Source organism: Peromyscus leucopus, chromosome 11, assembly GCF_004664715.2.
Source record: "Peromyscus leucopus breed LL Stock chromosome 11, UCI_PerLeu_2.1, whole genome shotgun sequence".
NCBI lineage: Eukaryota > Metazoa > Chordata > Mammalia > Rodentia > Cricetidae > Peromyscus > Peromyscus leucopus.
In genome coordinates this window covers 24,929,124-24,943,095 of record NC_051072.1, presented here as the reverse complement: position 1 = coordinate 24,943,095, position 13,972 = coordinate 24,929,124, and the positions used below count along the sequence as shown (strand labels likewise).

The following is a 13,972-nucleotide window of genomic DNA, read 5'->3' as shown; positions in this document are numbered from 1 at the left end:
TGCATGTAAAGTGCTCAGACTTCATCAGCAGCACCGGAGAATATAGGTGAGTATATGCTGTGTGCAGCAGGAAGACTTGGGGAATGTCTAACGTGCTTCTCTGTGTTAAAGCGAGATATAGTAAATACATCTTCATTTCATCACTGACAGAAGTCAATTGCAGCGAAGAAAAACAACCAGACACACGTTCTCAGTTACAGTGACCTTTATGAAAAGATCCTTTTAAATATTAGCTTCCCTTCAAACACTTTGCCACTTGGCAGTCAACAGTATACTGTAGCAAATGAACACAGAAGGACCGCACTGTGAGCCCAGCTAACAGATCACATGCCACACACAGGCAAGGCCTTCAACTTAGCTAACAGGCAACAAACGCAAGGCACCGAAAACGGACGGAAGGAAAGAGTGGGGAGAAAACACAGCAGAAAGCTGTATGGCCATCAGTGCGTAGTGCTCGGGTTCGAGACACTAAGGTCGTACCAGCTTCAGGCCCTCCGAGCAGCACACTCAAGTAAGGGCAGCACAGCAGTGTGTTTCCTCCCCACCGAGCACATCTGTCCAACTAAACATAAACAAACCACTTACAGGGGGAGAACAGTCTTCAGGTAGTACAGTCATCAGCAAGCGCCCTGGGCTTCAATTAATTCTACTGAAATAAACCTGAAAACCCAGATGGATGACTGCCCAAGAAACATATCAGTTATGAAGCCACCTTGGAAAGTCCTAAAATCTGGGCAGACTCTGACAGGAGACAGTGGGGAGGACTGGGGATGGTGGGTAAGGGCCTCATCTCCACCTTGCCCTCCACAGAAGCACACACTTGGGCAATTCTATTTGATAATGAAATATTTACAGAACACATAAGTTATAAAAAGTTATTTTTTTAGGAAGCCAGTCTAACAACCAGATAACAAACTATAGGAAGGTTGTATCAAAATTCATGATATGTAGATCAAAGCAGGAAAATCATGTGATTACTTCAATAGAGATAAAGGGATTTTAAAAAAAAACTGAAGGGGCCAGTGAAATGGTTAGAAGCACTAGCCATATAAGCCTGACAACCTGAGTCCAACTCCTAGAGTCCAGAGTGGAAGAAGAAAACCTACTCTCAAAAGCTGTCCTCTGACCGCCACGCTTGAGCCAAGGCAGACAGTGCTCACGGGCATCACACACACACACACACACACACACACACACACACACACACACACATGAGCCAAGGCAGGCTGTGCTCACAGGCATCACACACAGACACACACATGAGCCAAGGCAGGCAGTGCTCACGGGCATCACACAGACACGCACACACACACACAGACACACATGAGCCAAGGCAGGCAGTGCTCACGGGCATCACGCACGGACACGCATCATGATGATGATGATGATGATGATAATGACGATGATGATGATGATGACGATGATGATGATGATGAAATAACTTTTAAAATGGCTAAAGGAATGAACAGGGTTTGGCACACAGACACACTGGCCTCTGGCCTCTGCAGGCTGCTCCTCCCCAGGGTCCCTGCAGGTTCCACTCCTCCTTCCAGTCAGGTCTTCTTAGCAATGCTCTGACAACCACATCTAAATTAGCACCTGGGACTGGAGAGATGGATGGCTCAGCAGCTAAGAGCACTGGCTGCTCTTCCAGAGGCCCTGGGTTTGATTCCTCACCCCACATGACAGCTACCTACCATGTCTAACGATAGTTCCCTCTTCTGGCCTCTATGGACACTACACACCTGTGGTACCACAGACACACATACAGGCGAAACACTCATATGCATAAAGTTAAAAAGAAAAATCTCACAAAAATAGCACTTGTCACCACCCTGATTACTCTATGTCTCCTTTCCCAGAAATTTGTATACAAATTATTTAAAATAATAAAAATGCAACGAGTAGCTGGACACAAGACACACAAACACACTCTATATGCAGGCATCTCCATAGAGAGAGGAGTTATAAATCCAGTAGAAGATTCTACTTAACAACAGCACACAAGGATAAAGTAGGATTCAACTTTAGTGAGATATTGGAGAGGCTGACTAAAAGTTCCTTTGGAGGAAAAATTGGTACAATCCAAACAAATTTGAAATCCATAGCAACTCTATTCCTAGAATCTTTATAGCGCAGGCAAATACATATGCCCAAAGGTACTAATTCCAGTACTGTTTACAAGACCTGAAGAATGAAAACAATGTAACTACCATTTAAGAGGATAGTTTTAGAAAAATAAAATATACCTGTGTAATACATGGAAATTAAATATAAAGTAAAAGAATGGGCTGGATATACAATGGATAGACCTAGCACAACCTCCAGATATATTCTAAATAGAAAACAATATATAAAACATGCTATACATCTGTGCTTCTATATTTTTACATTTATTTTCACGTGTATACGCTTGTGTGCATTCCACATGCCTGTCATAACACACATGTAGATATCAGATGACAGTACCTGGGAGTCAGTTCTCTCCTTCCACCATCTGGGTCCCACAGACTGAACTTGAGTTGTCGGGGGGAGGGGAGGTTGACAAGTGCTTTACCTGCTGGCCCTTCGTCTTTCTCTGTCGCTGTGCTTTCAAACACTGTAGGTGTCTATACACACACCAGTGGAGTGAACAGTGTGCATTGAGCCCTTTGAAAAATGTAATTAGTATGTGAGAGCCATGATTTATACATGGGCTCTTTCTAGGAGGATAAACATAGCATTAGCATCTCTGCCTAGGAAAATGAGGAACCTGGGGTCTCCCATTTAGTACTCATGGACTCCCCACCTATGTAATGAATGTACTGCTTAAAAACTCAAACATAAAAATTACATAGTGAAGTGAAGTTGGCCCTTTAGTAAAGTGTTGTTATCAGATACTAGAACTGTAACAGAGGAATTCTAGGGCCAAGTTCCTGTTCCAGGTTGCAGCAATGAGCTGCTTTCCAGCAGGCTGAAAAAGCAGCCTTTTAGAACTTCATTTTCTTCAGTGATGAGTTAGGCCTTTGACATCTTCCTATGGATTACATTAATATGGTAGATGTTACTAATACCTAACAATAGCTAACAAGTTGTATGACATCAACCTTTTGAAGACATTTCAATGATTTACTTTTGAGTGTAAACACACACATTTGGAACAGTTGGCCATTGAAATGTTTGTTATGCTCAGGCATCTTGTAGACTATCTCTGCTTTTGTTTCTTTGCTCTGTCAATCGGTGGCTCTTTCTGAACAAAGTTTCTTATAGCAATAACAGACAACTACTTCATCACAAACAGAAGAGTCAACACAGGCATGAGGCAGAGACTTATCTCATTGTCAATGACTGTTACCTTACAGACGCGTGCTACTTAGCTGAGCCTGGAGCATGTAGAATCAGAAAGTGGGGACACACTCCAAAGGGCATGGGTGCAGCCTACACTGTTGAAAGATGGCAGTAACTACTTCCTCTGAAGGGCCTCCTACTGGCCAAAGCTGGGACAATATGAACAACAGACCACATGACAACAGTCTCAGAGTTTAGCCACAGAATAAAATAAGCACTTTGAGTTCCTACTAATATTGAATAAGAACTCTGAAGAGCAAAATGTAAGAGAAGCAACAACTTCCTTTAGGAGAATGCAACAATAAATACAGAAAACACGAAAGAAAGAGAAAACCACTCTGAGACAACCACCACAGTAATGGCTGCCACAGGCAAAACTACTTGGACAAAACCCAAGGAAGGAGTAGGATTTGCACACTCTAGAAGAGAACCCCAAGAAATGTGCTGATCTGAAACAGAGATAAGAACTGTACAGGGGAGAAACTTATCAAGTGACTAAAGTCAGCATCATCACTAGTAAGACACAGGGAAGACTCTGAACTCACTCTCTTTTTTTTTAACCAAATATGCCCATTTTCACTACAATCATGAGAAAATTCCACACACACCCAAACTGAAGCTGACAGAATCAGTGACCACTATTCAGGAAAGATACCAAGATCATGAAACAAGCAAGAAACATAGCAGAGGCTCATGCCTGGGATAAAGAAAGGACATGAGAGTAAAATCTGATCAAGGCCAAGGAAAGTATGTAGCTTAGTTCAAGTACTGCAACAATGCTAACCTTGTGATTGTAACAATCGAGTGTGTGTGTGTGTGTGTGTGTGTGTGTGTGTGTTATCTTTAAGTTATAGTATAACAATTTAAAGAGAATTCCTTTGAGGATATCAAAATTTTAAATCTATTGTCTTTCGACAGGCAACACAACAATATGGTTTTTATAAGGGATATCAGAAGTATAAAAATGGAAATGTATTTGAGGAAAAAAAATCTTACTCATAAATAAAGATACTGTCAGGTTTAACAGTTGGCCAGTGGTGTCCACTACAGAGAATAATCAATTTATATGGTTATGTAAGGGTTAGCATCTGCATAAGTCTAAAACTAGTTCTAGCAAAAATTTCAAAAGTTAATATTTGAAAATTCAACAACAGTACTTTCCTTGGCATAAATGTGGGTGGTGTGGTAGCATTAAAAACTATTCTACACTCACCCATGTTTGAGGAACTCTAAAAGGCTGGGTTCACTATACAGGGAGAGTTTTATATAGACAGCTCCCTCTATGAGAACTAGCCTGAGGCAGGAGAATTGCTGCAACTGAGGTCAACCTGGTTACACAGTAAGACTCTGGAAAGCAAACCAAACTAAAACCAAAACATAACACCCTCACTCCCCAGTCGTTCGAAAGAGACTGGCAAGTCAATATCCTTTGCTTGCTTTTAACCCCCGCCCCCACTGAGGTAATAGCATCACTTTCTAAATCGTTAGGGCAAAGGACCTCATGAGGCTTATTCCCAGCTTTAATGCTGATAACTGCTTCGGTTTGAAATTCACCACTTTGGGGTCGTATGAAATAAGCAAATGTCTAGGCTTCAAGATTCTGAATCCCTGGTTCTGTTGTTGTTTGAGGCAGGGTCTCTCACAGCTCAGGCTGGCCTTGAACCTTGAACTCCGTATCTTTAGCTGTAGCTCGGGTTGGCCTCCAACTCACCCTTCTGCTATCACTGCTTAGATGCTGGGATCACAGGCATGCTATCACATCTACATTCCTTGGCCCATTCTTTGTGCTCAAATATGACAGAGAAAAAAGGAAGTCAATCTTTCCAAGTATTATTGTCATGTTCTTCCCAATTCATTAGACATAATAATTTCTCTATTTTCATTTTCTGTTTTGGTATTGGGGTTTTAATCTATGATTTTGTATACACTAATCACATACTGTACCACTGAGCTACACTGCCAATCCTACTTCTCTATTTTACTTTATTTTTAAAATTTATTTTTAGAATTACCATTAGTGTGTGTGTGCGAGTGCACATGCCATGGTGTGTACATAGGGTTCAGAAGGAAACTCTGTACAGTCAGTTCTCTTTGTTGCACCTTTCCATGGGTCCCAGGGATGGAACTGAGGTCACCAGGCCTACAGACAAGTGCCTTCACCCCTAAGCCATCTCTCCAGGCCCTACTTTTCTGTTTTAAACAGCTACTTCCTTACTTGGAATACGCCGGCGAAACCCAATATGGGTTATCTTCGGCTGCTTTGGCATGACGCAAAATGGCTTCTCGAGGGTTACTGTCATCAGTCTTGTCCAAAGCAATGTTTTTCACAATGTAGGACGACAGGGTGCCCCCGTGGGTTCCAACTCGGCCACCACGACCTGTTTCAAAAGAAAAAAAAAATTAGAAACAGAACAAGCAGATGACACACCATTACTGCTGTGTATGCTTGCATACTAAGCTAAGATCTCAACAGTACTTATATCATCCTTTTAGCTTTCATGGATCAAAAAGTAAGGACCCATCAGCCTTTAACATTTACAAACAGGAAGAAGCATTTAAAAAATGTTTTGGTTGATTAATTTGCAAAATGATACTGATATATTAAAAAATAGAAAAAAGTAATCTCTTAAGGATTGTACTAAAAATTTCTCTAGCATGAATTTATTGAAATTCAATACTAAAAGTAACCACTATTCATTAGCTGCTATTTTAGTTTAAACAAATGTATCTAAGGGCTTTCCACAGTGTATGTATGTTATGTTATAAACACTTGGCTCTGTGTTCTGAAAGAAAACAAGGCATATGAATACACTGACTCTTCTTACTTTTCTGCTATGACTGCCTAGGCAGACAGCAAGCTCGGGGGCAAAGAGCTGCATGCCACTGGGTCTCTCCCAGCCAGCATGGTGCCCGAGAAACAAAATGAGCTGACATCTTACAAAGTTTGTTTCAGATCTGATTTTTAGAAAGATAAATGCATGAATGACCAAATAATACTGGAAGATTAACTTCATAAATTAAGAAGAAAATTTTAAAAATGACCTCCTGCCAGAGCTTTGTGTGGCCAGTAACTATGACAACTTTTAGAGGAAGGAGACAGCACTTCAGGCTGAGGGGCCACAGAGGTCTTTTGACAGCAGTGGATCATTTGGGAGGCCCACAAAGCAGAGATACTATTTTCAGTGAGCATATGAGTTATGTCCCAAACTGCAGACAGAGGGGGATCAATTGTGCATTTGGGGGTCACAGTAGGTGAGGCAGGAAGTACAAAACTACAAAGGGGAGTCAGTGGACCGCAGAGAACCCTGACATACAAAATGGTGGAGTTTGGGGGCAGCAGCAACAGGAAAGCCAGGGGACGGGGGATAAAAGCTGTGTGCTAGACAAAGGGAGCAGGGGTGGAGACGGGGAGAGACTCGAGATGCACTGTCTAACTAGAAGGACTTGAAATAATCTAGGCAAGATTATTAATTAGGAACTTTGATTGGGAGCAGGGAAAGTCCAAAAACAATCAAAATAGAAATATGGATGTTTTCAATGCTCAAAGGGCAAGTAGTTCCAGAGCTGAGGCTCAGACAGACGGACAAGTCAAAGGTTGCAGGCTCAGCTGCCTTGAACAAGTAAAAGTCAGAAGTGATAGTAGAAAATGAATTCTAGTGCGAGTATCGCCATACTATAGACAGTGTGTTGTGCTACCTTCTGCTACACATGGTCTGTCATTTACCTTCTAGTGAAATGGGCAGCTCCATTTTATCACACTGAACCAAGTCATGGTCACTTTCTGCCTTGTGTGAAACCGAATCCAGTTTGGATCCCAGGCTAAGAGGCCAATGTCATATATTAAGCCAATATTGAGGGGAGCAGTTTCAACACTGGCTTCCAAGGAGCCCCAGAGTTCTAGTGAGGTCAGTCACCCAAGGCTGAAGCTGGAGAGGAGAAAGGCCCAGGTGTCCTCTCCAGTTCACAAGTAGCTCTATCAGTTTTATACATTGTGACTCTGGTGCTAGAAAAGAAAACATCTGGAAACCACTAGAGCCCCTCTGAGGATCAAGAAGCACCCAGGCCCCAGAGCTCTTACCATCTCTGTCAGGGACACCACCCCGTCCTCATCCCCTTTGCCAGACAGCTGGCTGGGCCCCAGTCACCTGGGCCTGCTACAGGAGGCTCTGGCTTGTGTGACTTCAGGGGGTCCAGTCTGTCCTTCTCCAGCTGTTTCCTCGTACTTCGTTGGCGGGGCTCACGGAACATGGGCAAGGCGTGAGCTGTGAGAAGTCACATTTGAAAAATTTCATTATAATAATAACCCTTCATCCAAAACATAGCTAATGCATGACTAACTGAAACATGAAATGGAAATCATAATGACAGCCTTCATTTAATAATAAAAGACAGCCTTACTGTAACCAATTAGCCAATTCTGTTTGATACCAGACTCACTGCTCACCTCCCCTGGCAGCTAATGGCACTCGGGAAGCACGGTCATGGAAACACTCGTGAGTCTCATCTCCCTAACCACGGGGAAAGCTCAGCTGCTGCGGTTTTGAAAAGAAACACTTCAGGAAACCACTTCCTTATTTGTTCTTACAGCACCCAAATACCAATAACACCAACAGTGTGCCTGTCTGTCCTCAAGTTTCCTCAGATGCCTCCTCAACACTGGAGTCACTTCGCACGTTTCTGAAATGTGACCACCTCTCAGCAGTGGAGTCACAACACTGAGTACTGGAAGGGAGGAGCACTTAGCCCACTGGAAGTGGGTAAAGGCTGCCTTGAATGCAGGGGGCCTGAGTCTCCCAGCGGGGGCACTTGGCCCTCCTTCCACATGGTTGGTACACAAAACAAGAAGGTAATGAAAAGTCAGAGGCACATGTGTCCAACTACTGTCAGGTGTCACTCCATTCCAGAATTAGATTTTAAACATAAAAAGGATATAGATTGAAGGAGAAACCATGTAACATTTGGGGGGAAAGGGTTATTGTGGAGTATGAAACAGCTATCTTTTTGTTGACTTGGAATTGCTGTCAGCCATTATATATAGACTAAAACCTGTTTTAAAAGAGAACACGTTTTCATGGGATGGAGAAGACAAAGGTTAAATGTAATTTATAATCTAAATAAAACATCTCTAACACCCCAAAAACTCTTCCAGTCACCCACTCGCACCTTCTGCCCCTATTTCCAGGTAAGGCCAGTCCACATCACTCACAGGAAACCATGCCTGCCGTGAGTCAGGGAAGCTAAGCAAGCACATCTCCCTCACCACTCCGCCAGCCAACATGACGCGCAGGATTTTTAGGTAGGAAAAACTGCTTTTCACTTCAAATGGCTGGAGGAATTTAAGTGGGCCATGTGTAATTCATGCGCTGGACTGGCTATGACCCCAACTTCAACACTGCTACTCTCTCAGAGTGTCATGGGCTCTCTTGACTGATCACAAGCCCCACAGAGACCCATCAGCAGGAAGAAGGCCAGCAGGGGAGCAGCCGTGCATGGGCTTTAGACTGAGACACTGGTAAAGTCCACAGGGCCACTCTCTAGTACTCATCTCTGTGGCACCAAGGTTTCCTTCCGGGCCTGTTATAGGTCTGAGGCTATGGCTTTTGAAACACAGATCTATCAAATTAATAAGGTGTGTGACCCACTGAGAGAAACCACTCTGCCCTGGTAGGCTTTCTGTTCACACTTCAGATTTTATACAGAAATTCCTCCAAGTGTGTTAGTACATGGTCATCGATTCCTTAACTAATCTCACTGATGAACTTTGTTCAACACCACACTGCCAGTCCATGGTACAAAAAGACAAATCCAGGGCTCCTAAGTCTAAGCTCAGCATTCCTTCTTGTTTATTCACTGAATAATATGTTGGTCTTTAAAATGCTGTGACAGAATAATGCATTCCGCTCAGACAGGCGCTTCTCATTTGGATGAGGAGTTATGTGAGGCAAGCCTCATTTCTGCAAAGAATCAAGAAGCCAAGTGATGTTGTCATAAGACTTGTACCTGTGTCCACATGACAGGAGATGACGTGATAGATGCCACAACTCTAGGGCCTTTCCAACTTCCAAAACAAGCAAAGATGAAGGCGACAGAGCAGAGTGATGTGAGACAGGGAGGAGAGGAATGCCAACAACAACTTACGCGTGATGATGTAGTCCTGGGTGAGTGTCTCAGCTTGTTTGGCCTTCCGCTGGGTTTTAACCACACATAATTTTGCTCCCCTACAATGAGTTCAAACAAATTATTTTCTTTAGTTCATCTTAGGAACAGGTAGAGCTGAAACACTGAATTTCTGGTTCCATTAAAGACTTCTCAAAGCATTCACACGCACACGCACACGCACACACTCACACACAACCCTACCTCTGTACCTCTGTATGTAGCAGACCCCAGCAGAAATTACTCCATGATAGATGGAGGTAACCCTGAAACACTGGAAGTTCTCAGCCAATGCATTTTTTTTAAATGAATTTTAAGGTTCCCATACAAAACATGGGTTTTGTTGTAGCCTTTTCATTAATCATGAGGTGTTTTTAGAAGGAGTCCATGAAGACTATCCTGTCAAATCCTTAGCTTTCTGAGAGACCAACAGACAGGGGCTCGATGACAATGATTACTGAACTCTCAGAAATTCCAGTCTACACGTTGGGGTCCCCCAAGTGAAAGGGCAAAAGAGGTGCCAAGGCATTTAAGACACAAATTTAAAGAGAAATCCACAAAAATGATTTAAAAATGTAAGATGTTCAAGAAACTTTAAAAATTAACCACCCTTTTCACCTTAAAGGTCACAGGAGTCCAATTTTAGCCTATGTTCCAGATGAGAGCAACCAGGGTCACACCCAGCAGGCCACCAGCTCGGCATATGTCCGTGTCTCAAATGTCTGGACTGGGGCACACCTAGCAGCATGGCTCAGCGGCTACAGCCCAAAGAGCCAAAAGTCCATGTAAAGTGCCTGCCTCACCTCAGTGATGCCGGGCCGTCTCTCTGAAGAGCATGTAGATAAGCAGATCTCATAGATCCCAGGTTAAGACAGCACCTCCCAACTGGGTGTCACAATATAAGGCCACTGTCTTTTTAAGTTAGCAAACTCCACTCCAGTACATTAACATTTTTACTTGATTAATAAAATCCCACTCATTCTAAAATATCATTATATAACTTTATTTTACAGGGCAAGGGTTTCAATGCTAGTTCAGAAATCTCTGAAGAAGACAGATTTGTCCACTTCTTTTTAGAGCAAAATTATGGTCAATGAAACTTCATTTATAAAGATTAGTGTTCCTTTCCTCTGAAAGCATGTAAGACCTCAAAACAAGCTTAGCATGTGAATTTGTATACTGACAGAAAGGGGAAAGATCATCTTCTTTGGGGTGGTAACATATGTTCACCTTGTGGAAGAGAAAATAGAGATACCCAAGGAACTAGATGAGCCTCTCAGGAAGTTTCCAGACCTTGGGATTCAATTGATGTGCTTATGTTTGACCTGGGGTGAGCTAGGGGCTGAGGAAAAAGTTAATGTGCTATTCCTTTCTGTTGATACAGCAGAACCTTATCAGATATCCAAACTAGTACCTGTTAAAGCCAAACAAGAAAGGTAAGAAGATGGAAAAGCTGCTTCTGTTTTGTGAGTGGCCAGTCCCTGTTTTGTTAATGCCCCACATGTATCACTACTGATGCCACTGTCCAGGGTGTACGAAGAGCAAGCAGACCTTCCCCCACCCTGCACTCAACATTTCAGCCAAAGGACTGCAAATCCCCAGGGAACTTTCGCTTTGAATTCAGTGCAGATCAAGGGTGAGATCTAAATCCCCTTTAAAGCACAAGGCTAGGAGTCTGCGGCTTTACTTTGTACCAGCTGCCTTTTCTGACAGGGTGGATCCCATCAAAGAGAGAAAAGAAGAAAAGCAGGGGTGAATCAAAGCCCCCCCAGCTGTTGTCCTCCATCTCCAACAGGCCATTCCTAGGAAATACCTCTGGCTTTTGTTGGGGTCGTAATACACTTTTGCCAATCCATTTCCAGTTCCAACCATGATCTGGTTCAGCTTTGGATGCCACAGGCAGCGGACAACACTCTAGAAAGGACAGGTATAGAAGTCAACTCAAGACACCAAATAAAAATGAGGGGCAGGAGGACCACTGCTGAGACTCTGGTGGTTACTATGTCAAGTGTCAATGTGAGAGTAACCTGCAACTTTTCAGATGCTTTCTTCTGAACCCTAACATTGCATTCTGTAAGTTATGTTTCATCCCACCTCTTGTTATCCATGTGAAATGCTACAAAAATCTAAGATGTTCACTTTTGTACATGATGACAACCCTCTTTTCCTTGGAACCACAGTGAGCCTGGCACTGTGGAATGCTGGCTCCCTGTGAAGCGAAGCACCACAGCAAATCTAGATCTGGTTTTCATGCTTTTTACACACACAATATGTCCCACTGGACTCAGATTGAGACCAGGTGGTTATTGTTTTTAGTTCATAAAGATCCAAGCCTCATTAAGTTTTTTTTTTTTTTACAAAGAGCACATATTGGTAGACAATTAATAATCTCTCCCTGCCTGTGAGATAAAACAGCAAAGCCATGACAGAAATAAAGCAGATATCAAATGCAAAGCCTTGATATTAACCTGATGGAAAGCTATATTTAAAGAGGTGGCTCACTGGAACCTATGACCCTCTGAATTCATTTCTGGTGAGGAATCAGTGGTGCTCCGGGGTCCCAAAGAACCTGAGTTCTGAGTTCTCACCACCTGTTTTCATTTTGTTTGGGATAAGAGGGAAGAGGTGGGAAGGACAGCACGAAGAGAACCACAGGGGAAACCCGAAACTAACACTGGAAGGCACAAATCCCACACACCAAGTTCTACAAAGCTCGTCTGGAGCAAGATGAGGGGAAGCGCTGAGTCAGCATTCCCCAGCAGTCCATTTCCTGACACGCTCTGCATGTGGACTAAGGGGAAAGAGGGTGCAGTCTGACGCTGACAAGTGAGGTCCTCGGGGTAAAATCAAAGTCCTGGAGCTCCGTCGCCTGTGGCCCATGTTCTCTGAGTCTCTGACCCTAACTCTCTCATCAAGATGGGAAACTCTGAGATCCCGAGATCCCTTTAGGTAGAAATTGTGACTCTCATCTGATTGGCAATAGTCAAATGGCTACAAACCCTGTTCTGGTATTCCAGAAGAGCTATGGAGGAAGCTAAAAAGAGCCTGCAAGTTTCTAATTCACATCCAGCATTATTCCAAGGTGTGTGTCACTGAAGTGGACTGAGCCATTCTACAGAGAGGCAGTGTTTGCATTTCCCCCATTGTTGGAAGCGCGCGCGTGGGGGGGGGGGGGGGGATAACTCGAAAGGGCAGGTTTTCACACTATTTTAGCTTTCTTTTCACACTTTTCCTCAGATCTATGATACTCCTATCCAATGTCTGCTAACGAGTGCTAAAAAAAAAACAAAACAAAACAGTAACAGGAGTAATACTTGAAATGAATCCATTACATTGGTGGTTTGGTTTTCCTTTCTCTCTGTTTTCCATGTACTTAGTTATGGGAGGGGCGCTTGTGTCCGCCACAGCACATGTGCGGAGGTCAGGGGACAGTGTAGGAGTCTGTTCTCCCCTTCCACTACATGGCTTCCCGGGCCTGAGGTCCCCTACCTGCTGAGCCATCACAGCAGACCCTCTGTCTCTCTCCTCCCTGTCCTTAGCTCTTCTGTGTCACTGCTGCCTTGTGCACACATTCATGGAAGGAACTTTAGGATGCATATGTGACAAAGTCAGATTCCCTTCCTAATAAATACTGCTCCGGGTTGGCGAGATGGAAGGAAGTGTGTCAACAGCTGACGCTCTGCAGGGGCTTTGCCACCGCGACTAACGTGAGAACTATGCCTAGGCCACTGAAAACTTCCTGGTGTTGGGTATATGGACACACGGGAAGAGTCACAATCACAGTCTCCTAACATGTCTCTGTAACCCTACCTAGGATAGGATCACCTGAGCCAACCCCATCTCAGGTCTCTGCTTAAATGTCGTCACTTCTCACATAGTCGTATTTAAAACTATGACCCTTTAAGCCAGGCAGTGGTGGCGCACACCATTAATCCCAGGACTCAGAAGGCAGAGGCAGGTGAATCTTTGTGAGTTCAAGGGCAGCCTGGTCTACAGATCGAGTTCCAGGACAGCCAGAACTACACAGAGAAACCCTGTCATAAAAAACAAACAAACAATCAAACAAACAAAACTAGACCCTTTAACTCTGTTCACTCTGCTTTTCTTTATGTCACAGCAAATATCTTTAATGTAGAAATTTCTTTATAGCCTATGCTATGTCTTCTCAACTAGAATTCATGTCCCATGGCCAGAGATCTGGATCAGTTTTGTTTGGCATTATATTCCAGGTGCTTAGACTAGTAGCTGGTGCTCTGCAAATGAGTTAAAAGTTATGGGTCACCCATACCAGAATGGGTTACTTTGTTAAGCAGAGTTGGAAACAATTTTCAAGTTAAAAGTAATTCCTTTCCATGAGGAAGACTTTGACTTCTGTTTCTCACTATTACAGTCAACTATCATACAAATCCAGCAGAGTTGGTTTCCTTCTGCAGTCTTGTCGAGAACATGTGCATGAACCAGAGAGCAAGGGAAGGCACTAAGGGGCTTT

The 13,972-nt window shown here is 43.4% G+C and overlaps 1 protein-coding gene across 1 annotated transcript in view; it reads right to left on the bottom strand.

The window, feature by feature from the left end:
- The window catches only part of Wdr70 (WD repeat domain 70), a 232,336-nt gene that overhangs the window by 7,600 nt on the left and 210,764 nt on the right, over positions 1–13,972 (bottom strand). Inside the window, exons 14-17 of the mRNA XM_028875604.2 lie at positions 11,297–11,397; positions 9,466–9,545; positions 7,473–7,589; positions 5,543–5,705 (exon numbers count right to left, since the gene is read on the bottom strand). Coding sequence (XP_028731437.1) covers positions 5,543–5,705; positions 7,473–7,589; positions 9,466–9,545; positions 11,297–11,397 — 461 coding nt within the window. The remainder of the gene's footprint in view (positions 1–5,542; positions 5,706–7,472; positions 7,590–9,465; positions 9,546–11,296; positions 11,398–13,972) is intronic.